This window comes from Sorex araneus, chromosome 5 (genome assembly GCF_027595985.1).
Source record: "Sorex araneus isolate mSorAra2 chromosome 5, mSorAra2.pri, whole genome shotgun sequence".
In the NCBI taxonomy this organism is placed as follows: domain Eukaryota; kingdom Metazoa; phylum Chordata; class Mammalia; order Eulipotyphla; family Soricidae; genus Sorex; species Sorex araneus.
The window spans coordinates 127,253,529-127,279,290 of record NC_073306.1 but is presented as its reverse complement, the minus strand read 5'-3'; the positions used below and the strand labels follow the sequence as shown (position 1 = coordinate 127,279,290).

Sequence of the window (25,762 nt, the reverse complement as noted above, 5' to 3'; positions counted from 1 at the left end):
CTCTTCAGTGGAGGTCTCTGGGCTCCGGAGAGAAGGAGGAGGAAGAGAGAAAGGAGGAGGAGGAGGAGGAGGAGGAGGAGGAGGAGGAGGAGGAGGAGGAGGAGAAGGAAGAGAGAAAGAAGGAGGAGGAGGAGGAGGAGGAGGAGGAAGAGGAGGAGGAGGAGGAGGAGGAGGAGGAGGAGGAGGAGGAGGAGGAGGAGGAGGAGGAGAGAGAAGGTCAGTTTTGTGCCGAAAGGCAGCTGGGACTCGGAGAGAACCGAGGTGTCCCTGGAGGTGGCCCTCCTTCTGGCCTTGTGACTCCTGACTCGCAGCTTGTGTGCCAGTAGGAGAGAAGCCCCAGGCAGAGGGGCTGGGGCCAGACAGCAGCCCTCTGGGGGTGGGCACGGTGGGGGGAGGCAGAGGCCTGTCCGGAGTCCTGCAGAGTGAGGGGGGAGGGTGGCCACGGACGTGGGCCTCAGCCCGAGTTCATGGGTCCATCGCTCCTTCCGTGGCTGCACTGGGCTTCTCTTGTGGTCCCGCCTTCTGTCGCTGGGGTCACCACCCACCCAGGGGTGCTCTGCGGGGGCTGGGGGGCCAGTAGGAGCCCCCGCCCCCCGGCGGCGTGCTAGATGACTTCCTGCTTGGTGACGGTGGGCTGGGGGATGGCAGAGGGCGGCTTGACGATGGTGGCAATGGCTCCTGGCAGGAGTTTGTAGGGCTCGGACCCCGAGCCGCCAGGCGGGGAGGGCTGCGGGGTCTCCGGGGTGGCTGCTGGGAAAGAAGAGAGAGGCAAGCTGCTCAGAGCCGCCCTTCAGGGGGCAACGAGAGCCCTTCTGGCCCTCTGAGAGCCGCCTTCCTCCCTGCCAAGGGCGAGAATGAGCCTAAACCTAAGACTTCTTGCAGCACCAGACTCCCAGGGCCACACCACAAAGTCCACAAAGTCTTCTTTTTTTTGGGGGGGGGGTCACACCTGGCAATACACAGGGGTTACTCCTGGCTCATGCACTCAGGAATGACTCCTGGCAGTGCTGGAGGACCACATGGGATGCTGGGAATCGAACCCGGGTTGGCCGTGTGCAAGGCAAATGCCCTCCCCGCTGTGCTATCGCTCCAGCCCCAGTCCAACTTCTTTAAGACCTTCCTTGGACAGCTGTGACCAGGCCACCTGCAGCAGATGAGCTACTCGTGCCCATCCTGACGACCCCGACTCCTGCACCACCAGCTACAGAGGCTCCGGCTACTTCTCCCCAGTGAGGCCCCCGGCCTCCGTCTCCCCAAGGACAGGCAAAGCCTTTCTTGGAGAGGTATAACAATGGATGAAGCCCACGGCCAGGCTGACTGACTCACAGGTCTTAGATATTTAGGGGAATGGATAATGGAAATATACTAGCCCCGAGCCCCCTCACAGACTCCGAAAATTACAGGGACTAAGACCCCACGCGTCCACTTTGGTCAAGGAATAACGTTCCTTCAGAATAGTCTCAGTAAAAGGTTGTTTCATTCTAGCAGGTCCCCTCATCCCAGTGACAACTGTCCTCGTTGAAGAGCTTTGCCCCAGGACAGGCTCAGTCTCCTCAGGACAGGAGAGTCTGAGCTCTGCAGAGACGCCCGGGTCTTGTCAAGTTATCTACAGTCCTACCCAACTGGGCGGCCTGACCTCAGTGAACAATTTTACCTCACGGACAACACCCCTTCATGGAATTCTTTCTCTCATCCTGGTGGCCATGTTTGCCCAACGGACAAACTCACGCCTGCCCTCAAGGACGGCTTCGTTCAACAGAGACTCTCTGTCACTGGCTAAATGGCCCCGCTGAACAGGCAGCCGTAACAAGGGGACACGTCCGCCGTCTCATTCCTTCCCCCGGAGCAGAGGGTATTGTTGGATCCCAGGTCCCGCTTTCTGGCCCAGACCTTCTGCTGGCTGTTCTCCACCCCCCCAGCCCTGCCCCACGCCCTTCCACTGCTGGGTGAGGAATCGAGTCACTCACCTGCCTGCCCCCTGGGTCGGGGCCACTCACACATCTGTCCGTTGCTGAGGTGAGTGGGCATCGTGTTGGCCACAATGACGTTGGTGCCCATGTGTTCTTGCATCAGATGGGGGTGCAGGGGGTGGTGGGCGTGGGGTGCCTCACTGGAGGACCCTAAAGGGAAAGGAAGAAGCCAGTCAGGAAGGGGAGTCTTGGAGAAGGACCTCGGGCCCTGTCGCACGAGTTTCTCCTCAGGTGGGGCCTGGCGGCCTGCCCCTTGACCCTGAGAGAGTGTCCGGAGTTTGAATGTTTCAATTGCTCGCTTCGTGAGCTGGGGTCTGCTGCCCCCCTCCCCAGGCTCTGTGAGGTTATTGAAAAGGACCCAACCGATCAATAGAGATGAAGTGATTGGCAGGGGGAGGGGAAAGCTGAGAGGCCAGAGAGAGAGTGCAGAGGGAGCTTGCCTACCTGGGTTTGATCTCTGGCACCCCACATGGTCCCCCAAGCCTGCCAGGAGTGATCCCTGAGCACAGGAGCCAGGAGTAAGCCCTGAGCACCACCAGGTATGGCCCAAAAAACAAAACAAGACAAACAAAAAGTTATTTGAGACCTGAAGCATAGGATGAAGCAATGAGAACATTGTAACACTGTAATGACTTAGTTCATTGACAGGATCCAAGGAGAACATTGTAACACTGTAATGACTAGTTCTTTGACAGGATCCAAGGAGAACATTGTAACACTGTAATGACTAGTTCATTGACAGGATGCAGGGCCTTGGAAGCTCAGTGCCATGCACTGAACCATCCAACCATTTGGTTCCAACTCACCTTTCAGCCCCACCAGCCACCTAGCGCGCGCACACACACACACACACACACACACACACACACACACACACACACACACACTGACCTCCTTCCCACCTGCGTGCGTTCCTTGGAGTCGCCCACCTCTGCTCTTCTTCCCACCGACACCCTTCTCCACCCTCCCACGGGTCCAAGTTCAAACTCTCACTCAGACGTTTCCTCGCGACTCTTCTCGCCACTCCCGCCGGAAGTGAGCCTCTCCTTTCTAAAATCCCCCTGCCTATCAATCTGCGGGAAACCACCTTGTCGTCAGTCGCTGAGCATTCTAACTAACGGATGTGCTTCTCTTCTCTTTGAGAGTCCAGCAAAGTAGCTGGCACACAGAGCGTACCAGAGACCGGCCATGCCAGGAGGGGCATGGTTTAGAAACGGGTTATGGTTACGGACGGGGCTCAGTGGGTACCACCGCCTGTTTCAGTGACTGCTGATCACTGTGGATTATTATTTATATTAACAAATGGAAAAATTATTTATTATTATTTTTAATGGGAAAATTATTTATTTTCCCATTTAACACCTCAGGAGAGGTGCCTCATTATTCGCCTATGGTGAGACGGCAGTGCCCGAGACGGTGCTCATTTTACTCAGGTTTATCTGCGAACAGGCATCAGCACCTTTCAGAGTCTCATCTCTGACACCTGATTCCTAAGAATGCCACAGTCACAGGGTCCAAGGTGAGAATGACAAATCCCTTGAGGTGTTGTTTTTTTAAAATTCTCTCTCTTTTTTTTTTTTGTTTCTTGGGTCACACCTGGTGATGCACAGGGGTTACTCCTGGCTCTGCACTCAGGAATCACTCCTGGCGGTGCTCCGGGGACCATATGGGATGCTGGGAATCGAACCTGGGTTGGCCATGTGCAAGGCAAATGCCCTACCCGCTGTGCTATCACTCCAGCCCCAAATTCTTTTTTTCTTATTTTCTTCTATTTTTTCTTTTTGGGTCACACCTAGCAAGGCTCAGGGGTTCCTCCTGGTTCTGCACTCAGGAATGACTCCTGGCGGTGCTTGGGGGACCCTATGGGAGGCTGGGGATTGAACCCGAGTCTGTCGCATGCCAGGCAAACACTCAACCCCCTGTGCTGTCGCTCCGGCCCCTTCATCTAGGATGGGAACCTCAAGGAGGGTAACTCTGACCCCTCCAGGGACTATTCTGAGTGGGTGTGAGGGGGTTGGTGGGCACACTCTGCCTGGGAGTAGTCGGGGGACCGGGTGGGTGCTGGGAATCCAGGGGGCCAGCGTCCCCCGCCCTGTCCCTCCGCCCCCCTTCCCCCCCACCCCCGCTCCGGAGCCGAGGGGTGAGCCCTGCGTGCGCGGCGGGGCGGGGTGGGGCGGGGGGGGGGGCGCCCTGACCTCCCAGCAGCATCTCCTGCAGCAGGTTGTCGATCTTGGCCATGCCGAAGAGCTTGATGAACTGGATCTGCTCGATCATCTGCCAGGTGATGCTCTGCAGCGCGGGCAGCAGCAGCAGCAGCTCCCCGAAGCGGCCGCGCGAGTCGTACTGCCGGTCGTTGATGTAGTCCTCCAGGCTCACCTGCACCTGTGACCGCAGGCGCTTGATCTTGCCCGGGTCGCTCAGGCCCTTGGCGTCTGCAACAGGAGGGGGGGGCAAACGTCCCCTGACCCCTGGGTCCCGGACAGAGGGGCCCCGAGGGTCTCTGCCGTGCCGGGAGCAGGGTTTGGGGGTTCTCGGGAGCCGCGGCCCCCTCTTGGCTTCTAGCCAGCTGAAGGCACCTCTCGCAGCCTGGGCGAGGCACGAAAGGGGGGGGGGGCACATCTCCTGAGACGCAGAAATAACGGCAGGGAGGGGGCGCTGAGGACAGACTTTGGCAACCTCCCCACTGTCTTACAGAAGGGGACACTGAGGCACCAAGTCGGCTAAGGGCCTGATCCAGCTGACGGCAGAGCCCTGAGTGGACGTGAGAAGGCTGACCCGCAACTGAGAGTCCCTTCGCCCTCAACTTAGCGCACTCTGCAGTCATTTCCTGAGTCTCTCCCTTCCCGGTTCCCTAAGGGTCTCCGCTGGGTGCCACCTCCTTCAGGAAGCCTTCCCTGTTCAACCCCCTCGAGAGTCCACCTCGACACGGCAAAAAAATGCAGGTGGAAAGTTGGTGGGTGGAATGAGGAGCTGAGGAACGGCAGGGGGTCCCCATCCTCCTCACCCAACAGAGGGAGGGGTAAGGAGACACGAACCAGAGCACGGGGACGACAGGGGACGGAGCACGTCTGGGAAGAACAGATGAGAGAGACAAGGACAGACCCAGGAAGATGGCAGGAAAGTGGGGGTGCCCCTCCCAACCCCGGCAGGCTGGTAAAGAGAGGAACGGAGGGGCTGGAGTGATAGCACAGCGGGTAGGGCGTTTGCCTTGCACGCGACCGACCCGGGTTCGAATCCCAGCATCCCATATGGTCCCCTGAGCACCGCCAGGAGTGATTCCTGAGTGCAGAGCCAGGAGTAACCCCTGTGCATTGCCAGGTGTGACCCAAAAAGAAAAAAAAAAAAAAAAGAGAGAGAGAGGAACGGAGGGAGGGCAGAGTCCTTACAGGGGAGGCACGCCATGGGGGCTCAGGGGACGGTACAGTACCGGGGTCAGACCTGGGCTTCCCCTCTGCAGAGCACACACCCGGGTGCTTGGACCTGTCTCCCAGGCACAAACGGGCTTTGTTTTTTAACCTTTTTGTCTCAGGGAGGGTGCTCATAAGAGGTACTCAGGGGGTGCGGCATCATTTCCTACAATACTCAGCCCGACTGTCTAGTCTGGGCAGGTCAGTACCTAGACCTGGTGGTGCCAGGGGTCACCACAGCCACCTGGAGATGCTCAGGGTGATACCGGGGCGACACTCAGCAGTGCTTGGGGGGCCACACAGAGACGGGGAACTGCCAGGGCCTCGCTCCAGCCCCTGGAGCCATCACCGGCCCGGACGGCGGGGGCTTCCCTCAGAGACGTCGGAGAAACAGAGTCCGACAGCCCGTAGGCACCTCAGCCAAGCCCACGTGACTCCTGGTCCCCACAATGACAGCAGCAACCAGTGGGAGGGGGAGGAGGAAGGGGCTCCCCGCCGGGGAGCAGCTCCAGGCAGGAGAGTGGGGTGCGGGGGCACCTCTGGTTTGTGCAAACATTACTGCAATCACTCTATTGAGTAGGTTTGGGATTTGGCGTCAGACCTGGCAATGCTCAGGGCTTGCACCTGGCTCCGCACTCGGGAACTACTCCTGACAGTGCTCAGGGAACTACATGGGACGCCGGGGATCAAACCCAGGTTGGTCGCAGGCAAGGCCAGGGCCCTCCCCGCTGTACTATCTCCCCGGCCCGTGGAATGACTTTGAAGAAAAGAAGTGAGAAAAGAAGATGGAAGGTAGGAGGCCAGGAAAGAAGGAAGAAGTATGCCCCGTGGTTCAGGCTGTGCCCAGCCTTGATTTTCTTCATCCATTAAATGGGACTAAGGGAACGTTTTTTTCCCCCTTCTGTCATGGCACTAAAGGGATGAGACTGTGGACCCCACCCGGGTGGCCTGGCAGGCAGGTGGGAGCAGGACAGTACCTGGGTCAAAGAAGATGATGGCTTTGAGGCAGGCATACTCGTTGTCGTCGATCTGCAGCTCCTGGAAGGGCAGCACCAGCTCATCCAGAATGCGCATGGACACCCGGTTCATCTCTGCTAGCTCTGGGCAGTGCCGCGGGACGATGAAGTCATTGCCTGGAGGGGCGGGAGGCAGCGCGGGTGGGACCCCAGGAGACAGACCAGGTACTAGGTGCTGGGTCTACACTTGGGGCCCCATCAAGCCACGTCCCGGACCTCCCCTTGAGCAGCTGGCCGCCTTGGGGAGTGGACCCCAAAGGAAACCGCATGCCCATTTTACAGATGAGAACTCAGAGGCGGAAAGAGAACAGAGCCAGCAGGCAAGGCCTGAAGGGAGGAGAGTCTCCCCCGGTCCCTTTGCCGTCACCCAGGCTCCAGTCCCCAGCATGGCCCGTGGGGCAGCTGGTGCCCAGGGCTCACCAGGAGACCAGGTAGGTGACAGCCTGAGTCCTCAGGTCAGGCTCTGTCTCAGATGCCTGAAGGCACCCAGGGGGCCGCCCAGCACCAGAGTGGACAGAGCTAACTCAGCTCCGGGCTGCGTCTCCACCACGCCCGCCTCTAAGGCCGGCCAACTTCCACTCCCAAGGGGCACATTGGCGGGTGCCCGGCGGAGGGTTTCCTCCTGCCCCTCGCCAGGCCCCTGGCCCCGAGCGCCCCGCTCTCACCTAGCAGCAGCACGTCCTTGAACACCATGGATCGCTTTGTGGCTCCGAGGAGCAGGTGCTCACCCGCGTGGGCTCGGAGCAGGGCCACCTGCAGAGAGACAGGGTGTCTGTGGCCCGCACCCCTGCACGGCTGTCGGCACCCCAGGGAGGCCCCCCCGTAGCCAGCCCAGTGCCCTGGGAAATCAGCGCCATGTGCCCCTTCTGCCTCCCCGCCCCCACCCACCCCTGTAAACTCTCCAATGAGCATGGCGACTGCTGCCCCGGCCCCGGCGGGGAGGGGTGCTGGGTCCTGCAAGGGTACTAGGTGCTGGGTCTAAACCCGGGGCCCCATCAAACCCCATCCTGGACCAAAATGTGCCATCCTAGCGATGAGCACTTAGCCCATCCCAGACTGAAGCGAGTCCCCTGTGTTCTAGACTGTCCGTTTCAACTGTCCGCCGGCTGTTTGTGCAGTACCCATTTTCCTCTGGACGGTTCCAGCAAAAAAAAAAAAAATAAAATAAGGAAACAAACTCCTTTGTCTCCTCTTGCACTCGCTTGGACATTTTTGTTGGTAGTGTTTAACGGGCATGGATTGGTAGAGTTGGAATTTTATTTTATTTTATTTTATTTATTTATTTATTTATTTTTGCTTTCTTTTGGTCGATTTCTTTTGGTTTAACCCGGCGACGCACAGGGGTTACTCCTGGCTCTGCACTCGGGAATTACTCCTGGCGGTGCTCAGGGGACCCTAAGGGATGCTGAGAATTGAACCCGGGTCGGCCGAATGCAAGGCAAACGCCCTCCCCACTGTGCTATCGCTCCAGCCCCCTGGAATTTTATTCTTAAGGAAAAGTCACACGTGAGCTTCCCTGGAATCCATTTCCCTTTATTTTATTGAAAGGTATAATTAGCTGCAGAAAATATTCTTCTTGGGAGTGTAGTGTCATAACACTAAAAGAGATAGTCCTTCGTTCTAAACTAAATTACTATTTTATTTTGATCTGCCTTACTTTGATCTGCCTATTGTATTGAGGGGCTGGAGCAACAGCACAGTTGCTTGCATGCGGCCGACCCAGGTTCGATTCCTCCGTCCCTCTCAGAGAGCCCGGCAAACTACCAAGAGTATCCTGCCCACACGGCAGAGCCTGGCAAGCTCCCCGTGGCGTATTCGATATGCCAAAAACAGTAACAATAAGTCTCACATTGGAGATGTTACTGGTGCCCACTAGAGCAAATCGATGAACAACAGGACGACAATGCTACAGTGCTATTGTACTGAGCAAATAGTTTTGGAGGATCACAAAATACAGTTTCTTTTTAGGGGGGAAGGTGTGGGGTTGGGTCACCCTCAGCGGTGCTTCAGGCTTCCTCCTGGCTCTGTGCTCAGAGATTACTCCTGGAAGAATCCGGGAACCTTCTGGGCTGGGAATTGAACTGGGGACAGCCTTGTTACAGCGAGCGCCTTAACCCCTGTGCTACCTCTCTGCACCTTCCAAAGTATTTCCAAAAGTAGCGATTATGGAGTGGTACACATGGGGGACATTTAACTAGCAGGTGGGGCTCTGACGCAGCCGTCTGGGACCTCACACGTCTCTGCCCAGCCCCCCTGGTGTCGAGAGTCTGAGGTTCTGGGAGGCAAGAAAGGGTGCGGATGTTGGTTCCAAAGTCATAGACGCACAAACACCCAGCTCGACAGACCCCTCCTGGCAGAGAGGACAAGGCTTGGGACGCCCAGGAGCCCAGCTGCTGGCATCACAGGCCCCCCACCCCCCGGAGCTGGTGTCCGAGGCAGAGCCCGCTAGAGAGAAGGCAGGTGGGAGCCCTCGGCCCATGGCCTCAGGGACTGTCGGAGCCCAGCCAGCTGCAGTGCTGTTCACTCTTTCCAAGGTGAAGTGCCCACGAAACGCATCATTTCTAAACCCTGGACAGTGACTCGACCACAGAGACTCACGGGGACTCTGCCCAAAGAGAAGGACCAGCACGTCCTCGGCCTCCGGTGGGGAGGGGAATGGGGCGGGTTTTGTTTTTTGTTTTTTTTTTTAAAGGGGAAACAAATGAATGAACCAGAGAGAGATGCTTCCTAAAAGTTTTAAGAAGGAAGGGAATGAGAAAGACTGAGGCAGAGGGAGGGAGGAAAGGAAGGAGGGAAGAGGGACAGAGGAAGAAGAAGGATGGAGGGAGGCTGAAGGAGGGAGAGGAAAGGAAGAAGGAAGGGAGGAGGCAGGAAGGGGCAGGAAGAAAAGAGAAAGGAAAAATAGTGGGAGGGAGGCACGTGGGCAGTGTTCACCCACTTTCCAACAGGAGAAAAGGGAGGGAGGAGAGAGAGAGAGAGGAGAGAGAGAGAGAGAGAGAGAGAGGTGCCTACCATAGAGGCAGGCAGGGAGGTGGGGTGGGGATGGGGGTGATGGGAGGGAGCCTGGGGACACTGGTGCTGGGACATGTACACTGACGGAGAGACGGGTGTTGGAATACTCTATGACTGAAATCCAGCCATCAACAGCTTTGCAAGAGTCTATCTAGCAGTGACTCGATTAAAAAGTTAAAAAAACAAAAGGGAGGGAGGGAGGGAAGAAAGGAAGGACAGAAGGAGAGAAGGAGAGGGAAGGAAGGAAGGAGGGAACAAGAGAGGGAAGAAGGGAGGGAGGGAAGGAAGGAGAGAGGGAAAGTGGAAGGGAAAGAGGGAGGGAAGGAGGAAGAGAAGGAGGAAGGAATGAAAGAGGAGGGAGGGAGGAAGAGAGGGAAGGAAGGAAGGAAGGAAGGAAGGAAGGAAGGAAGGAAGGAAGGAAGGAAGGAAGGAAGGAAAGAAGGAAGGGAGGGAGGGAGGGAGGGAGGGAGGGAGGGAGGGAGGAAGGAAGGATGGAAGGAGAAAAGGAATAAAGGAAAGAAGGAGGAAAGGAAGGGAGGAAGGGAGGAAGGATGGAAGGAAGGAAGGAAGGAAGGAAGGAAGGAAGGAAGGAAGGAAGGAAGGAAGGAAGGAAGAAAGGAAGGAAGGAAGGAGAAAAGGAATAAAGGAAGGAAGGAGGGAAGGAAGGAAAGAAGGAAGGAAGGAAGGAAGGAAGGAAGGAAGGAAGGAAGGAAGGAAGGAAGGAAGGAAGGAAGGAAGGAAAGAAGAAGGGAGGTAGGGAGGGAGGAAGGGAGGGAGAGAGGAAGGAAGTAAATAAGAAAGGGAGGAGGAAGGAAAGAAAGGTAGGAAGAAGGAAGGAAGAAAGGAAGGAAGGAAGAAGGAAGGAAGGACGATAGAAGGAAGGAGGAAGAAGGAAGGAAGGAAGGAAGGAAGGAAGGAAGGAAGGAAGGAAGGAAGGAAGGAAGGAAGGAAGGAAGGAAGGAAGGAAGGAAGGAAGGAAGGAAGGGAGGAGGGAGGGAAGGAAGGAGGAAAAAGCCCCTTCGGCCACTTGGGCCTGGCCTTTGGGGTCCACACAAGCCCAGCAGGCCAGTGGCGCGTGGGGGGACAGCCAGGGTGAGGGGCGTTGTGCAGGGGCCAAGCCTGGTCGAGCAGGAGCCTCCCGGCCCCGGGGTTCGGCTCCCTGACACAGCGGCCCTTCGGGGGGGTTAATGATCACCCTTCGCCACTGGCCACCCGTGGATGCGCTCCGAGAATGCTGAGCCTCGGCCAGCCAGGTTTGGGGGGAACTGAGGTTAACAATTGCTCAGCTCGGGGGGATCAGAGCCGGCCCGGGAACGGAGGGTTAAACATTAATTCCGCCTTCAGTGTGGGGGCCCAGCGCCAGCTCGAGGGGCGCAGAGGGGATGACGGGCAGCCCTGCCCGGACCCCCGCCCGACCCCCTTCTGAAGCGGGTCAGTGGTCGCTTGAGGCTCCCCGAGAGACTGGGCGCCACCACGCCACCACTGAACCCGCCTCTGCCCTGTGGGACGCACAGGGTCCCCCGAGAACCGAGGACCCCCCCAAGCTCAACAGCTGCCGTGCCTATGGGCTTCCAGAAGCATCTCTCACGGCCGGGCATGGCCGGGCTCTGCCACATTCTCAAAAGGGCAGGAGAGGGGCTGGGGCGAGAGCACAGCGGGGACGGCGTTTGCCTTGCACGAGGCCAACCCGGGTTCAAATCCCAGCATCCCATAGGGTCCCCTGAGCACCTCCAGGAGTGATTCCTGAGTGCAGAGCCAGGAGTAACCCCTGAGCATCGCCGAGTGTGACCCAAAAAGGAAAATAAAAAATGGGCAGGAGAAGCAAATGCCTGGGACCGGGAGTCTGGAGCAAGCTCTGGGCTCTGGACTGGACCTTGGGGCCACCATGGAGGTCTCGGGGGTGTGGGGACAGAGGGACCCAAAGCCCGACTGTGCTCACGACTCCCGGCCCCACCCCTCCTTTCTTCTCACCTGGGGATACTTGGTTTTTAGTTTTTATTTATTTTTTTTTCTTTTTGGGTCACACCTGGCGATGCTCAGGGGTCACTCCTGGCTCATGCACTCAGGAATCACTCCTGGCAGTGCTCAGGGGACCCTATGGGATGCTGGGAATCGAACCCGGGTCCGCCGTGTGCGAGGCAAATGCCCTCCCCGCTGTGCTCTCGCTTCAGCCCACCCGGGATACTCCTAGACTCCAAAGTGAGCCCCTGGAGACCAACGTGCCGGCGCAAGCAGCTTGGGGGGACTCACGGGGGGAGACGGCACTTGGGGAGTGGGCTGTGGGGCGGACTACAGGGGGCTCCGCGACAGGGGCCATACTTCTCGGGCAGCCCCGTCCTCAATCCCAGCCTCCGACCCTTCGTCCCAAATCCCAGAGAGCCGCCGCCAGCCTGAGGGCCAGAATTCAGTCCCGTAAAGCCTCGGGTCTGTCGAAACCCTCCACCCGGCCCCCAGGAGAGCGGCGGAGCGAGTGAGCGAGCGCAGGGGTGCAGGGTGCCGGCCGAGCCTGGACTTTGGAGCTCATCTGCCCTGCCGGGTTCCAATCCTAGCCTCAGCGGCTCCTCCCGGCTGTGTGACCTTGAGCAAGTGACTTAACCTCTCTGTGCGCTGGCTGGCTGGCTCCCTCGAGCACGCCAGCGCCTGCGGGGCTGTGGGAAGCGTCTGGGGCCTCACCTGGTCGTCCAGCGGCAGCTCGCAGAAGGCGGGGATGTACTTGGCCCACTCGACCAGCACCAGCAGCTGCTCCTTCATGGACTCGCACACGTCCGCAATGCTGGCGATCTTCTTGGCCCGAATGTCTCCGTTGATCCCGGAGACGGGGGAGGTGATCTGGGGGGAGGGGCACGAGCTGGGGAGGTCAGCTGGGCAGGACAGAGAGGAGAGAGACCACCCCGCCCGCCCCCGGGCCCTGGCAGCTGTCCGCCCCTCCTCTCCTCCTCCTCCACCAGCCATCTCGAAGCCTCGAGCACCCCAGGGGGTGCAAGACAGAAACTCTCATCCTGAGCACCAGAGTGAGAGTCGGCCCCGTACGCGGCTGACCCAGGTTCGATCCCCGGCATCGCGCACCTGGAGCACCACCAGGAGTGATTCCTGAGCACAGAGCCAGGAGTCACCCTTGAGCATCGCTGGGTGGGTGTGACCCAAAACAAAAACAAAAACAACAACAACAAAAAAGAAATCTTCCTCTAAACCTTCATTCTCTTTGGACACATCGGTAAACTCTGTGCCCAGAGAGGTGCTGTGACTTCTCCTGGGTGGCACAGCAAGGGGCCGCTAGCCGGTTCCTTGTCCTCTCGGTGCCGAGCAGCCCTCCAAGCCTCGGGAAGAGCCAGGCTCCTGGCAGGCTCTGCACACCCGCTGGAATTCTGTGTCCGCTGCTTCCCACCAGCTCCGGGAAACTGGACTCAGTTTCCCTTCCAGGGCAGGCCGGGGACAGGGGCGGCCGCATACCTGCTGGGACAGGACCTCGGCCTGCAGCAGCGCGTTGATGGACGGCAGGCTGCTGTCCTCGTAGCTGGAGCGGCGAGTGCTGATCCGGTCCCGCTCGTTCTGCACAGCTGCGAGGAGGCAGGGGCGGGAAGGGAGAGCAGATGAGGCCTGGGCGAGGGGCAGGGCAGGGGGGAGGCGGGGAGCAGGCCGAGCCCCAGAGGGGTCCCTCAGGGCTGCCCAGGGGTGGCGGGCAGCAGACAGGGTGCGTCGGGGGCAGAGCCCAGACCAGAGCCTCGCCTCCCCAAGCTGTGGGCTGAGCTGCCGTCCCTGGGGGCCGGCAAGATGCTGACTCAGCAGGGGGTTCGCCGGGCCTTCAGGGGTCGGCATGGAAGAGGGAACTGACGTGAGCAGCTCTTGGAGCTCCGATTTGGAAGGAACCCCTTTCTTTCTGGAAGGAAGCGGGTCAGACCACAGGAAGACCGGGGTAGGGGGACCCCAGCCCCTCCGGCAGGCCTCAGGGGCAAGGGCAGGCCGGCGTGAAGCAGGCAGGCAAGCGGGATGTTTGGGGGGAGGAGAAGGCAAGAAGGAGACCAGCTCTCGTGCCTTCTGACTCTGTTTCTAAGGACCTGGATATCCCAGGTACCCATATCCGGTGGTACTTGGGAACTACTCCTGGCTCAGTGCTCAGGGGACTGTGCATACCAGGGATTAAACCTGGGTTTCCTGCATGCAAAGCCTGAGCATGCCGGGCCCTCAGGCCGTCTCTCCAGCCCCCTTTTCCATCTGGCCTTTGTTTAGATTGCACCCACTCCACGACCGGACAGTGAAAGTCCGCTGGTCTTACGCAGCTGGGCTGCCACGAATAGCCCCAGGCAGGCTGGAGGCCCACCTAGCGCTGGCCCCACGGGGTGGCCTGAGCACCCCAGGGAGTGAGCCCTAAGAACTACAGAGCCTCCAGCACCACGGGCATGGCCGTCCCACACAGAGAATGAAAGAGAGATAAGGAGGCAGGGAGGGAGGAAGGGAGGAAGGGAGGAAGGGAGGAAGGAGGGAGGGAGGGAGGGAGGAGAGAAGGGAGGAGGGAAGGGAGGAGGGAGGGAAAAGAGAGAAAGAAGGAAGGGTGGATGGAGGAGGAAGGAAGGAGGGAGGGAGGGAGGGAGGGAGGGAGGGAGGGAGGAAGGAAGGAAGGAAGGAAGGAAGGAAGGAAGGAAGGGAGGAAGGGAGGGAGGGAGGGAGGGAGGGAGGAGAGAAGGGAGGAGGGAAGGGAGGAGGGAGGGAAAAGAGAGAAAGAAGGAAAGGAAGGGTGGATGGAGGAGGAAGGAAGAAAGGAAGGAAGGAGGGAGGGAGGGAGGGAAGAAGGAAGGAAGGAAGGAAGGAAGGAAGGAAGGAAGGAAGGAAGGAAGGAAGGAAGGAAGGAAGGAAGGAAGGAAGGAAAAGAAGGGAAGAGCCAGAGCAAGTAGGGCATTTGCCTCGCACGTGGCCAACCCAGATTCAATCCCAGCATCCCATTTGGTCCTCTGAGCACCACCAGGAGTAATTCCTAAGTGCAGAGCCAGGAGTAACCCCTGAGCATTGCCAGACGTGGCCCTAAAACAAAGAGAGAAAGAAAGAGGAAAAAAAGAGAGAGAAAGGAAGGAAGGAAGGAAGGAAGGAAGGAAGGAAGGAAGGAAGGAAGGAAGGAAGGAAGGAAGGGAGGGAGGGAGGGAGGGAGGGAGGGAGGGAGGGAGGGAGGGAGGGAGGGAGAGAGACAGAGAGGGAGAGGGGGGGGAGAGAGAGGGAGAGAGGGAGAGAGAGGCAGACTCCCGAGCCCCTGCCCCTGTCCCCCCGTCCTGCCCCCAGCACCCCTCGGGCAGCTGCCGGGCGTGGGGAGGCGGGCCCATGAAAGGCCAGTCAGCAGCTGCGGCCTCCTCAAGGTTAGGGCCTTATCAGTGCGCGCGAGCTCAGTCACGGAATGATGTTTCCCAAATGTTTGCTCAGTATTAGCGGGGTCGGGGACCTAATGTAACTTCTATTGAATATTAACCGGGCGGGCGGAGCAGACACAAGGATGAGCCGGGCCCGTCGGGCCGTGGGGCAGGGAACCCCAGGGAGACCCCCTCCAGGGCCCCCCGGCCCACCCCAGCACCCCTTGCGCCCCCTCCAGTTTCCGGGCTGGGCTTCTGAGGCCCAGGGGGGGTCCCCTCCTAGCACTGGGCCCACGGCTCCCCCAGTTCCTCCCCAGAATCCGAGGCCCCCGGAAACCCGCTTCCAACCGGTCTGATGAGCTTCCGGCCGCCACGCACAGGCCCAAGTGCCCCATCTCGGGATTCACCCGGGAGCTCGGATCCCGCCCTGGCCCCGGCATGCCGCCTCTTAGGCCTTGGTTTCCCCACCGGGGAACTGGGGAGTCATCGGCTTAGAGCAGACCCCGCTGGTCTACAAGTGCTTTGGGGGCAGAGACATAGTTCAGGAGTGAGACGCTCGCCCGGTGCATGCCTGGCCCAGGGTAGACCCCCCCAGCCCCACTAGGAGTGAGCCCTGAGCACTGAGTGAGGAGCACCTCAATGCCCACCTTCTCAAGAAGATATCCTGCCCACACAGCTCAGGGATTCGGTCCTCGGAGCCTGCTTTGGAGCTTCAACCCCCCCCCCTCCAAGACCTCCTGAGCACACGAAGGAGAGAGGCAAAAGCTTGACCCAGGCCTCCTGGTGCTGTGACTGTCCCTGGACTCTCTCGAGACTTGGGGGACGTGCCACCAGCACAAAACATGCACTGGGGTTGACAAGGCAGGGAGAAGCAACCCTGGGATGCTTGGCGCTTCCTTTGCTACTCTGTTTCGGCTTTGGGCCGTGCCAGGCGTTGATCTCGGGCCTCTCTGGGCTGGGCCTGGCCTCGGGGACTTGTGCCCCATCGAGAGCCAGGAAGCAGCACCGTGACACAGGAACCGCCTGGGACAGGGGTGATGAGTCGGGTGAGGGGGCTCTTCAGCCAGGGGACACGTAGTAATAACTTCTGCCTCCCAGAGCCCGCTCGGAGCAGCAGCTGGACACTCGGCTACCTGGCCCCCCTCTCGGCTGTCCAGCCCAGACGCCTTGTCTTTCCCTCCTGGCCCACCCAGCACGGACGTCAGACCTGAGAGCAGGCCCACGGCCGCTTTGCCATCGCCCAGTTCCCCCTCGGACTGGCAAACCCGCTTCCCCCGAGCCCAGGAAAAAGCAGGATTTCAGGCTAGCGGGAGGCAGCGCTGCTGGGGGCGGGTGGGGCTCTCGCCCTTCCTGCCAGGAGACACAACCCCGAGAGTGTGGACACTGGCACAGAATCCGACCCGTGGAATCTAATTCGAGCCTAGGGTAGGAAACCCCCTGTCTCGGGGCCGGAGTGAGAGTCCAGCGGGGAGGGCGCTGGCCTTGCACGCCGCCGACCCGGATTCAATCCCCGGCATCCCACAGGGTCCCCCAAGCACCGCCAGGAGTAATTCCTGAAGGCAGAGCCAGGAGTCAGCCCTGAGCACCTCTGGGTGTGACCGAAAGCAAAATCAACAACAACAAAAGTTCCCTCTCCCGAGCCCCCAACACAGCTGCTCCCCTGCCCCGAGCCGTGCCCAGGGGGCCAGACTGCAGTGACCCCCAGATTCCTGCGGGGACCCCGGTCCAATAGGGGGACACCAGCCCCATGGCAGCAGCGGGGAAGCCCGGGGAACAGCTGACATGTCCTGGACCTGAAGGCTTTTTTTTTTTTTTTTTTTGCTTTTTGGGTCACACCTGGCGATGCACAGGGGTTACTCCTGACTCATGCACTCAGGAATGACTCCTGGCAGTGCTCAGGGGACCCTATGGGCTGCTGGGAATTGAACCCGGGTCGGCTGCATGCAAGGCAAACGCCCTACCTGCTGTACTATGGCTCCAGTCCCTGAGGGTGTACCTAGACTCTGTCATTTTCCAAAGTAAGATGGGAAGGCTGGCGCCCAGTGGACAAGCACACTTCCCAGAAGTGGCGAGTGGGAAGATGACACTGGGTGTTTCACAGAGCACCTGGACCAACCGACTGCCCGGTACCAGGCCATGCACAGCCTCGGAGTTGCCGGCCCTTCTCCCGCCTGCCGGCCACAAGGCCTGGCATCCTCCCACGAGAGATGGATTCTCTCTCTAGAATATAACTCTGAGCTCCCCAGATGACCCGCACCGTGGACTCGGGGGCCGGCCCTGAGACGGCAGTTCTCTGCCTTTTCCCTGCTTCCCCCGGTTGTCCAGGGCCCTCCTCCCATCCCTAATATTTCTCACTCTGCAAAGTGGGTCTAGCTGGAAGGTGAGCATGGCAAGACGGCCTCATGTTCACTGAAAACAGGGCGGGGAGAGCGCAGGGGACATTGGCCCCTTGAAAGGGCGCCTCTCCCAGCTAAGAACCACTCGGGCGCCAGGAGGAGGAGGGCTCCTCACCCGCCTCTTCCACAGGGCCCTGGCTCCAGGCCTTACAGGAAGGAGGCACAGGGAGGGGACAGGGAAATCAGAGGCTAGAGGGAGAGCCAGGCCTGAGCCGCCGGGTCCCAGGATCCTGCTGTGGGCTGGTGTGTGCATGTATGTGTGCTCACGTGTACACAGGTGTGTGCGTGTGCTCACAGGCGGCAGGAGACCCGGGTGTGGCTGGCACGAGGGGAGAGAGGGACACAAAGAGACTCAAGCCTGAGCTCCAGAGATTTAGCTTCAGTCTTCGGGAGAGTGGGGCTGGTGGTTTGCTGTCGAATGTTCCTCAGACTATGGCAGCAGAAGGGCATGACGGTGCCCTTCTTACCCGCATGACGGTGAGCTCCAGCCAGAAGCTCAGGGCACGACCCGCAGCTCTGGTATTGACTCACCATGATGCTTCCCTGTGGGCTCCCTCTGGGATGCAGTTCCCTGAGAGTTCCCTCTGGGATGCAATTTCCTGAGAGTTCCCTCTGGGATGCAGTTCCCTGTGAGTTCCCTCTGGGATGCAGTTCCCTGTGGGCTCCCTCTGGGATGCAGTTCCCTGTGGGCTCCCTCTGGGGTGCAGTTCCCTGTGGGCTCCCTCTGGGACACAGTTCCCTGTGAGTTCCCTCTGGGACACAGTTCCCTGTGGACTCCCTCTGGGGTGCAGTTCCCTGTGGGCTCCCTCTGGGACACAGTTCCCTGTGAGTTCCCTCTGGGACACAGTTCCCTGTGGGCTCCCTCTGGGGTGCAGTTCCCTGTGGGCTCCCTCTGGGGTACAGTTCCCTGTGGGCTCCCTCTGGGACACAGTTCCCTGTGAGTTCCCTCTGGGACGCAGTTCCCTGTGGGCTCCCTCTGGGACACAGTTTCCTGTGAGTTCCCTCTGGGACACAGTTCCCTGTGAGTTCCCTCTGGGGTGCAGTTCCCTGTGGGCTCCCTCTGGGACACAGTTCCCTGTGAGTTCCCTCTGGGACACAGTTCCCTGTGGGCTCCCTCTGGGGTGCAGTTCCCTGTGGGCTCCCTCTGGGACGCAGTTCCCTGAGAGTTCCCTCTGGGGTGCAGTTCCCTGTGAGTTCCCTCTGGGATGCAGTTCCCTGTGGGCTCCCTCTGGGGTGCAGTTCCCTGTGGGCTCCCTCTGGGACGCAGTTCCCTGAGAGTTCCCTCTGGGGTGCAGTTCCCTGTGGGCTCCCTCTGGGACACAGTTCCCTGTGAGTTCCCTCTGGGACACAGTTCCCTGTGGGCTCCCTCTGGGGTGCAGTTCCCTGTGGGCTCCCTCTGGGACGCAGTTCCCTGAGAGTTCCCTCTGGGGTGCAGTTCCCTGTGAGTTCCCTCTGGGATGCAGTTCCCTGTGGGCTCCCTCTGGGGTGCAGTTCCCTGTGGGCTCCCTCTGGGACACAGTTCCCTGTGAGTTCCCTCTGGGACACAGTTCCCTGTGGGCTCCCTCTGGGGTGCAGTTCCTTGTGGGCTCCCTCTGGGACGCAGTTCCCTGAGAGTTCCCTCTGGGGTGCAGTTCCCTGTGAGTTCCCTCTGGGACACAGTTCCCTGTGGGCTCCCTCTGGGGTGCAGTTCCCTGTGGGCTCCCTCTGGGACACAGTTCCCTGTGAGTTCCCTCTGGGACACAGTTCCCTGTGGGCTCCCTCTGGGGTGCAGTTCCCTGTGGGCTCCCTCTGGGGTACAGTTCCCTGTGGGCTCCCTCTGGGACACAGTTCCCTGTGAGTTCCCTCTGGGACGCAGTTCCCTGTGAGTTCCCTCTGGGGTGCAGTTCCCTGTGGGCTCCCTCTGGGACACAGTTCCCTGTGAGTTCCCTCTGGGACACAGTTCCCTGTGGGCTCCCTCTGGGGTGCAGTTCCCTGTGGGCTCCCTCTGGGACGCAGTTCCCTGAGAGTTCCCTCTGGGGTGCAGTTCCCTGTGAGTTCCCTCTGGGACGCAGTTCCCTGTGGGCTCCCTCTGGGGTGCAGTTCCCTGTGGGCTCCCTCTGGGACACAGTTCCCTGTGAGTTCCCTCTGGGACACAGTTCCCTGTGGGCTCCCTCTGGGGTGCAGTTCCTTGTGGGCTCCCTCTGGGACGCAGTTCCCTGAGAGTTCCCTCTGGGGTGCAGTTCCCTGTGAGTTCCCTCTGGGACACAGTTCCCTGTGGGCTCCCTCTGGGGTGCAGTTCCCTGTGGGCTCCCTCTGGGGTACAGTTCCCTGTGGGCTCCCTCTGGGGTGCAGTTCCTTGTGGGCTCCCTCTGGGACGCAGTTCCCTGAGAGTTCCCTCTGGGGTGCAGTTCCCTGTGAGTTCCCTCTGGGACACAGTTCCCTGTGGGCTCCCTCTGGGGTGCAGTTCCCTGTGGGCTCCCTCTGGGACGCAGTTCCCTGAGAGTTCCCTCTGGGGTGCAGTTCCCTGTGAGTTCCCTCTGGGACGCAGTTCCCTGTGGGCTCCCTCTGGGGTGCAGTCCCCTGTGAGTTCCCTCTGGGATGCAGTTCCCTGTGGGCTCCCTCTGGGGTGCAGTTCCCTGTGGGCTCCCTCTGGGACACAGTTTCCTGTGAGTTCCCTCTGGGACACAGTTCCCTGTGGGCTCCCTCTGGGGCGCAGTTCCCCAGGCCACAAAATAGGAGCCAAGAGTGTCAGCCACGGGGGATGGGGGGTGTGTGTGTAGGGGGGCTGTCGGCAGAATAGCCAGGCCCTGGGTTTGGAACTGCTGGAGCAGGAGGCCTGAGACCTTCCCAGCGCCACCTCCCGGGGGGCCCATCTGGGGTCTTGCTCCCCGGACGCCCAGGAGCAGAGGCCCCGGCTCATCCATTCCACACTTGCGTGGCTGTCACATCACTCTGCACTTTTCCCAGCGGCCGAGGAGACAAAATCCCCAGCTCGGCCTCTCGTGCTGGCCAGAGTGGGGGTGCAGGGAGGGAGTGCGTGGCGACAGCAGTGGGAACTTATCTCTCCCAGGCTTTCTCAGGACCACGCCCAGCCCCTCCCTGCGGTCACATTTCCAGGCCCTCCTCCTCTCCGCTGCTGTGAGCCAGTCACCCTGGGGCCTGTCACCCAGTCATAAAGTCGTAAATGACTCTGCAGGAGCTGTGGGCGTGGGTGGGGCTGTGGGTGGGCAGGGCAGGCCCGGGCTCACCTTCCTTCTTCATGCCAGCCCGGAAGCACTTCTTGAGCCTGCAGTAGCGGCACTGGTTCCTCTTGTCTTTGTCCACCACGCACTGCCGGCTGAACCTGGGGGAAGGCTCGGGACAGTCGGATGGAGAAGGGACAGCGTTCCTTGACCCCCGGCCAGCCCAGAGCTCTGGCCATCTGGTCGACCCCCAACCTCCTCACTCGCACCCTTCAGCCCAATTCTCATGCTAAGAAAGCTCTGGGCTCTCACGCGCGTGCGTGCATGCGTGCGTGCGTGCGTGTGTGTGTGTGTGTGTGTGTGTGTGTGCGTGCATGCGCGTGTGTGCCTGTGAGTGTATGTTTGTGTGTATGTGTGAAGTAAATAGTTTTTACAGGCAGTCACACACTCCCATCAATCAGAGAAAAGAAGGCACATGTGTCGAGCAGGGAGCTGGGTTGCAGGTAGTTCTGGAATGGAGACCCCCGATTCCCTCCACGAGTCCCTTAGGAGCCCTCCTTGGCCGTCAGACCTGGGAGAAGGAGGCTCGGGGAGGCTTCCTGACCAGGTTGCCCATCCCGGTGCCCAAGCTGAGTGGGGAGCCCCCGCCCATTAGACCCCTGGCCACTACTGTTTTCACTGCATCCTGCAAAAGCCCAGCACCCCCCCCCCGCCCCCGCCCTGGGCTCCATCCAGGCACGGGTCAGCGTCAATAATCTTTCCATGTCAACCGCTCTTCTGGGGACCCGAGGGGAGCCTGGGCAGGGCCCTGAGCGTCCGTCCAAGCTCTGCTACTGAGACAGGCTGGGCAAGTCCCTAGATCTTCGCAAGGCCCGACTTCCTCCTTTATAAAATGGGAATAACAGGAACCTGCTCCGAGGGGTGTCGGTGGGTGAAAATTGAAGAATACAGGGAGCAGATTCTGTGTGGACACAGGTTTCTGCACACGGTCGTCTGCACAGCCCGCAGCTGCTCGAATTTTATAGTTACTCTCCGAAACGAGGGACAATCTTGGCCTTGGGAAGCCTGGTGGGGAGGGGGTGGGGGGGTGAGTCCTGGCGCCCATCTAGGTTGGGGGCTGGGCCTAAGCCTCGAGTCCTCGTGCATGAAGGAGGATGCGAGCAAGCTGGCAGTCACGTGCACGCCAAGAGGGCCAGAGAGAGCGTCGAGGGGTCGAGGCACCTGCCTTGCACATGGCCTGACCCTAGATCAAATCCCACCCCACCCTCCCCGTAATGCCCACACATGGTCCCCTGAGCACTGAGCCGCGAGCAGCACCGCCGACACTGCAAGCAGATGCCAGCACTGGGATTGGAGTACGACACCTGGTGCCCTCCATTGAGAGCCGATAGATACCCTGGGACCCGGAACAGCGGTTCCTGCCAGGATCCACAGGGGCCCCTGGGAGCCTGGCCGAGGGCGGATGAGGGTCCCGGCCTCACCTGCAGGAGTACATGTGGTTCTTGCGCACGCTCCTCCGGAAGAAGCCCTTGCAGCCGTCGCAGCTGGAGGCGCCATAGTGCTTGCCCGTGGCCCGGTCGCCGCAGATGGCGCACAGGGCGCTGACGCCCAGGCTGTTGGGCGCGCTGAGGTTGGCGCCTTCCGCCGGGGACGTGTCTGCGCGGGGGAGAGGAGAGGCTGAGGACCCTGCTGGGCAGGGGTGGGGGTGGGCAGCCAGAGACCTCCCCCCCCACACCACCACGTGGTTGTCTGGGGCCGTGGCCTCAGGAAAATGCTGGAACATTCTGGGCCGGCCCCCTCCCCCGCCCCCGGAAGGCACCCGCTCCATCACGTCCTTCGCAATGACCTTGGGCAGCTCCCTGGGCCTGGAGGGTCCTGAGGGCCGGTGAGGGAGAGCGAGCGAGTGTCCCGGTGTGTCGGGGAGAGGTGGAACCCTGACCGCCAGCTCCGAGGGGCTCAGGGCACCCCTGGCTCCTGCCAGGCTGGACGCAGGAGTGGGGACCAGGGTGGGGGTGGAGGGGGCAGCTGCTCGCCCCGGGTCCACTCCACACCGGGCTGTGTGGCTCTTTCCCGCGGGAAGGCTCTGGGCTCCTTGCCCTCCCAGACGGCAGGGGTGGGGCGGGCGCCCTCCTGCCCGGGGTCTCTGTGCCCGGCGGAGCAGGGCGACCTTACCCAGAGGCAGCCTCGGCCCTGGGGGCCTGGCCCAGCAGGAAGGTGCCCACTCGCCGGCCTCTCACCCGCCAGCCTCCCTTTCCTCCCTTCACCTTGCGGGCCTCGGTTTCCCTAACGGTCAAGGGGGCACTTGGATCCATTCAGCTGCTCTCCATTGTTGTTGTTTTGTTGTTGTTGTTACTGCTGTTGTTGCTTTCTGCGCCAGGGATCACACCCAAGGCCTCACTCATGCCAGGCCACTCCATTCCATTAAACCAAATCCAATTAAATTCTCAGCCTCGGTCAATCTTTTCCCGAGGCCAGACCCTGAAGATGATGACCGGCCCTGTCCATCTCCCCAGGATGGGCCCGCGTGCGCACGCACGCGCACACACATACACACACACACACACACACACACACATACACACACATACACACATACACACACATACACACACACACACACACACACACACACACGCGCGTGCGTGTCCCTAGGAGACCTGGGTCTCCCTCAGTCCCTAGGGGCCTCCGGGTCCCCAGCAGGAGAGGACAGAGCTGTGGTCCCGGGCTGGATGCCCGCAGCTTGTCCTCCTGTGGGACAGTGGCCGTCTCCCCCCGCGCTCCCTCCCTCCCTCACTCGGGAGCCGGGGACAGCTGCGCCCTGGGGCCTGGAGGAGGAGCTGGCCCAGATGAGGCGCCCGCAGGCCTCTCCTGAACGGGACCCCCCACCCCCAAGGGGCCCGGGAGCGGGGCCCCTGCCCCCTGGTGAATTATTCCTGGAGATGGGGGTAATTGTTAAGCTGCCCTTCCCCCCCCCCCCAGCCTAACCCATCCCCCGCCCCCCCCCAGTGCTGACCCCACAGCGGCAGCCGCCCGGGCGGTGTGTGTGGCGGGGCTGGGGGGAGAGTGGGGGGAAGGGGCTCCCGCGGACGGGCAGCACAGGCTGGCGCTGCCCGCCTACCCTCTGGGGAGCTGGAGCCAAGCACAGCTGGTACGGCTCTTGTCTGCTAGGCGATGACTCGGGTTCGACCCCCAGCATCCCATAGTGTCCCCCCAAGCATCGCCGGGAGTCATTCCCGACTGCAGAACCAGGAGCGACCCCAGGTGTGCCCCCGACACACTCCCCACCCCTACGCCACCCCCACCCCAAAGCATCTCATCCCACCCCAAAGACCAGCCGATCCCCCCATTCTCCGGGTGGGAAGAGGGGGCCTCCCACTTGCAGACGAGCTGGGACGTGGCCCCGGGGGTTGGCTGACTCTGGCCAGGGACCCTCGGTGGTGTCTGCTGTGACGTGGGCCTCAGGGGGGCTTCTCGGAAGAGCGAACCTCAGAGCCTCGGACCACCAGCCCGGGACACATAGGACACGTGACCCACGTCCCAGACACCTGCACATCTGCCGGGAGTGCACGGCCGTGCAGGGGTCCTGGGGCACCCAGGCCTGCTCGCTCCTCTGGTGCTTACACACCCTTAACGGGGTCTCGGTGAGGGCACGGAGGGCCGAGGGCTCGAGGCAAGGGTGCTCAGCGCAGGGCCCAAGGCCTTCCTGTCTGCAGGCCCCCAGACTCGGCAGAGGGGTCTGGGGGTCACACAGGGACGCCCTGCACAGCAGCTCCTTCTTGGACACTGCTAGCACGCGCTCCCCCATCCCTCAGGGGGTACCCTGACACCCCCAAAAGCTGGCCAGAGCCCAGGGGCGCCAGAGCCAGAAGAGGCCCCAAGGTCACAGGGTGAGACTGACCCTGGGCACTGCTGGGCGGAGGGTCGTGGAGAGGTGACAGGGGGCAGGCGACCTCAGCCTGTCCCCTGCCCTGAGGCTGGCTGGCCTGGGAACAGCCCGGGCCTGAGCCTGCAGAGGGCTTCCTGCACTCCATCTCCCCCCCCCCCCACACACACACATCTCCTGGGGGAGGGGAAGGGACCCCCGCCCCTCCACCTCCGGCTTCCACCTGGGTGCTGAGGAAGGGTGTGAATCCCGGGAGGGACACACCCAGCCAAACTCTGCTCCCAGGCAAGCCCTGTCACTGAGGCGGGTCTCGGGTGGGCAGATGGCCGTGTGGAGGCTCGCACACGGGGCGCCCAGCCCCGAGTCTCGGGCGGGGGATGCGGGCTCCCCTGCTCCCTTCTCCACCAGGAACACAGATGGCCCCGGGCGACAGCCCCTTCGGGGCCCACCAGCCCACCACCTCCAGCCCACGTGTGCAAACCCAGCCAGACACACACACACACACACACAGACGAGACCCCCAGGCACAGACGCGTAGGCTCTCCTGGAGCCAGGGACAGACCCACCCACCGCGGACCCAGCACACAGATCCCCACCCCCTTCCACCGTGCTCACCCACCCTGACACCCTCAGGAGCCCCTCACAGGAGGGACGCACAGAGGAGGTGGCCAGGCCCCCTGTAAAGTCCCCCCTTATCTCACAGCGGGGCCTTCGCCCCGGGAAAGCCCCAGAGACAAGCCCTCGGGCACTCGGTTTGCCTGTCTCGGCCTTCCCGGCCCCTGAGCCCAGGCTCGGGGTGCAGACAGGGGCCCGGGGCTCAGGGACCAGGAGGGAGGGAGCCCCCTCCCCACGCTGAGTTTCCCGTCCCCCCCAAGACCCTCAGGAGTGGGGGCAGCTCCGGGGGTCTGAGGGTCCGGGCACCGGAAGCTGCTGCAGGGAGGCCTCTAGCCGGGACAGCGGCCCTGGGCACTGGCCACATCTGCTCAGCCTGGAAGCCGCGAGGCCCGGTCCCAGGTCCGACTTTGCATCTTCTCTGACGGCACTCTTCCCGGTCCCACCCCCCCCCCCCACCGCCTGGAGTGGCACGGACCCGCTTGCCATCTTGTCCCGTGTGCCCGGGCGCTGGGGGGTGGGGGGGTGCCCGGGCGCCCCTGTCCGCACCTACCGTTGCCCATGGCCAGCACCTGCACGTTCTCGAACTCCAGGGTGGTGTAGGCCGGGTCCAGCGCGGCGCTGTAGTCAGCCATGTCCATGTCGACCAGGGTTTTGGAGAGACGCATCCTCCCGCGCACGGCCCCGCTGCCCGCCCTGCCCACGGTGCCCACCGAGGCTGCCGGGGCTGAGCCCGCCCCCGGCCTGGCCCTGCCTTCCTGCCTCCAGGCCGCCCTCCTCCTCCTTCGAGGGTCTGCCCGCGTCTTGGCCCAGCCTGGGGAGGAGGTGGCGGCCGGCCCTGGCGGGGAGGGCCGGGGGTTAATGGTTAACCGGCCCCCCCCACTGGTGCACCGGCAGGGCGGGGCCGCGGGGATTTGGCTGTTTGTTGGCTTCTGCCTGACACCCGGGGTGCCACAGCCAAGGTGAGGTGGG

General features: G+C 61.4%; 1 protein-coding gene across 1 annotated transcript; it reads right to left on the bottom strand.

Annotated features, from left to right (window-relative positions):
• Positions 1-185: 185 nt before the first annotated feature.
• Positions 186-25,458, bottom strand: HNF4A (hepatocyte nuclear factor 4 alpha). Its single transcript, XM_055139650.1, has 11 exons — positions 25,344-25,458; positions 21,777-21,951; positions 20,362-20,456; positions 12,856-12,962; positions 12,079-12,234; positions 7,059-7,146; positions 6,355-6,510; positions 4,166-4,402; positions 2,415-2,495; positions 1,968-2,120; positions 186-750 (listed from the first exon to the last, which is right to left on the bottom strand). Exons 1-11 carry the CDS (start codon positions 25,456-25,458, stop codon positions 605-607), a joined length of 1,509 nt encoding a protein of 502 aa, XP_054995625.1. The 3' UTR covers positions 186-604.
• Between the last annotated feature and the right edge of the window lie 304 nt (positions 25,459-25,762).

Excerpts from the sequence above, each read along its gene's own strand:
- HNF4A (XM_055139650.1), bottom strand. The coding sequence starts at position 25,458 with ATGCGTCTCTCCAAAACCCTGGTCGACATGGACATGGCTGACTACAGC. Across the intron at positions 4,403-6,354 it reads CATCATCTTCTTTGACCCAG|ACGCCAAGGGCCTGAGCGAC; the intron begins GTACTGTCCTGC and ends CTCCTGTTGCAG. Across the intron at positions 2,121-2,414 it reads GTGCCAGAGATCAAACCCAG|GGTCCTCCAGTGAGGCACCC; the intron begins GTAGGCAAGCTC and ends CTTTCCCTTTAG.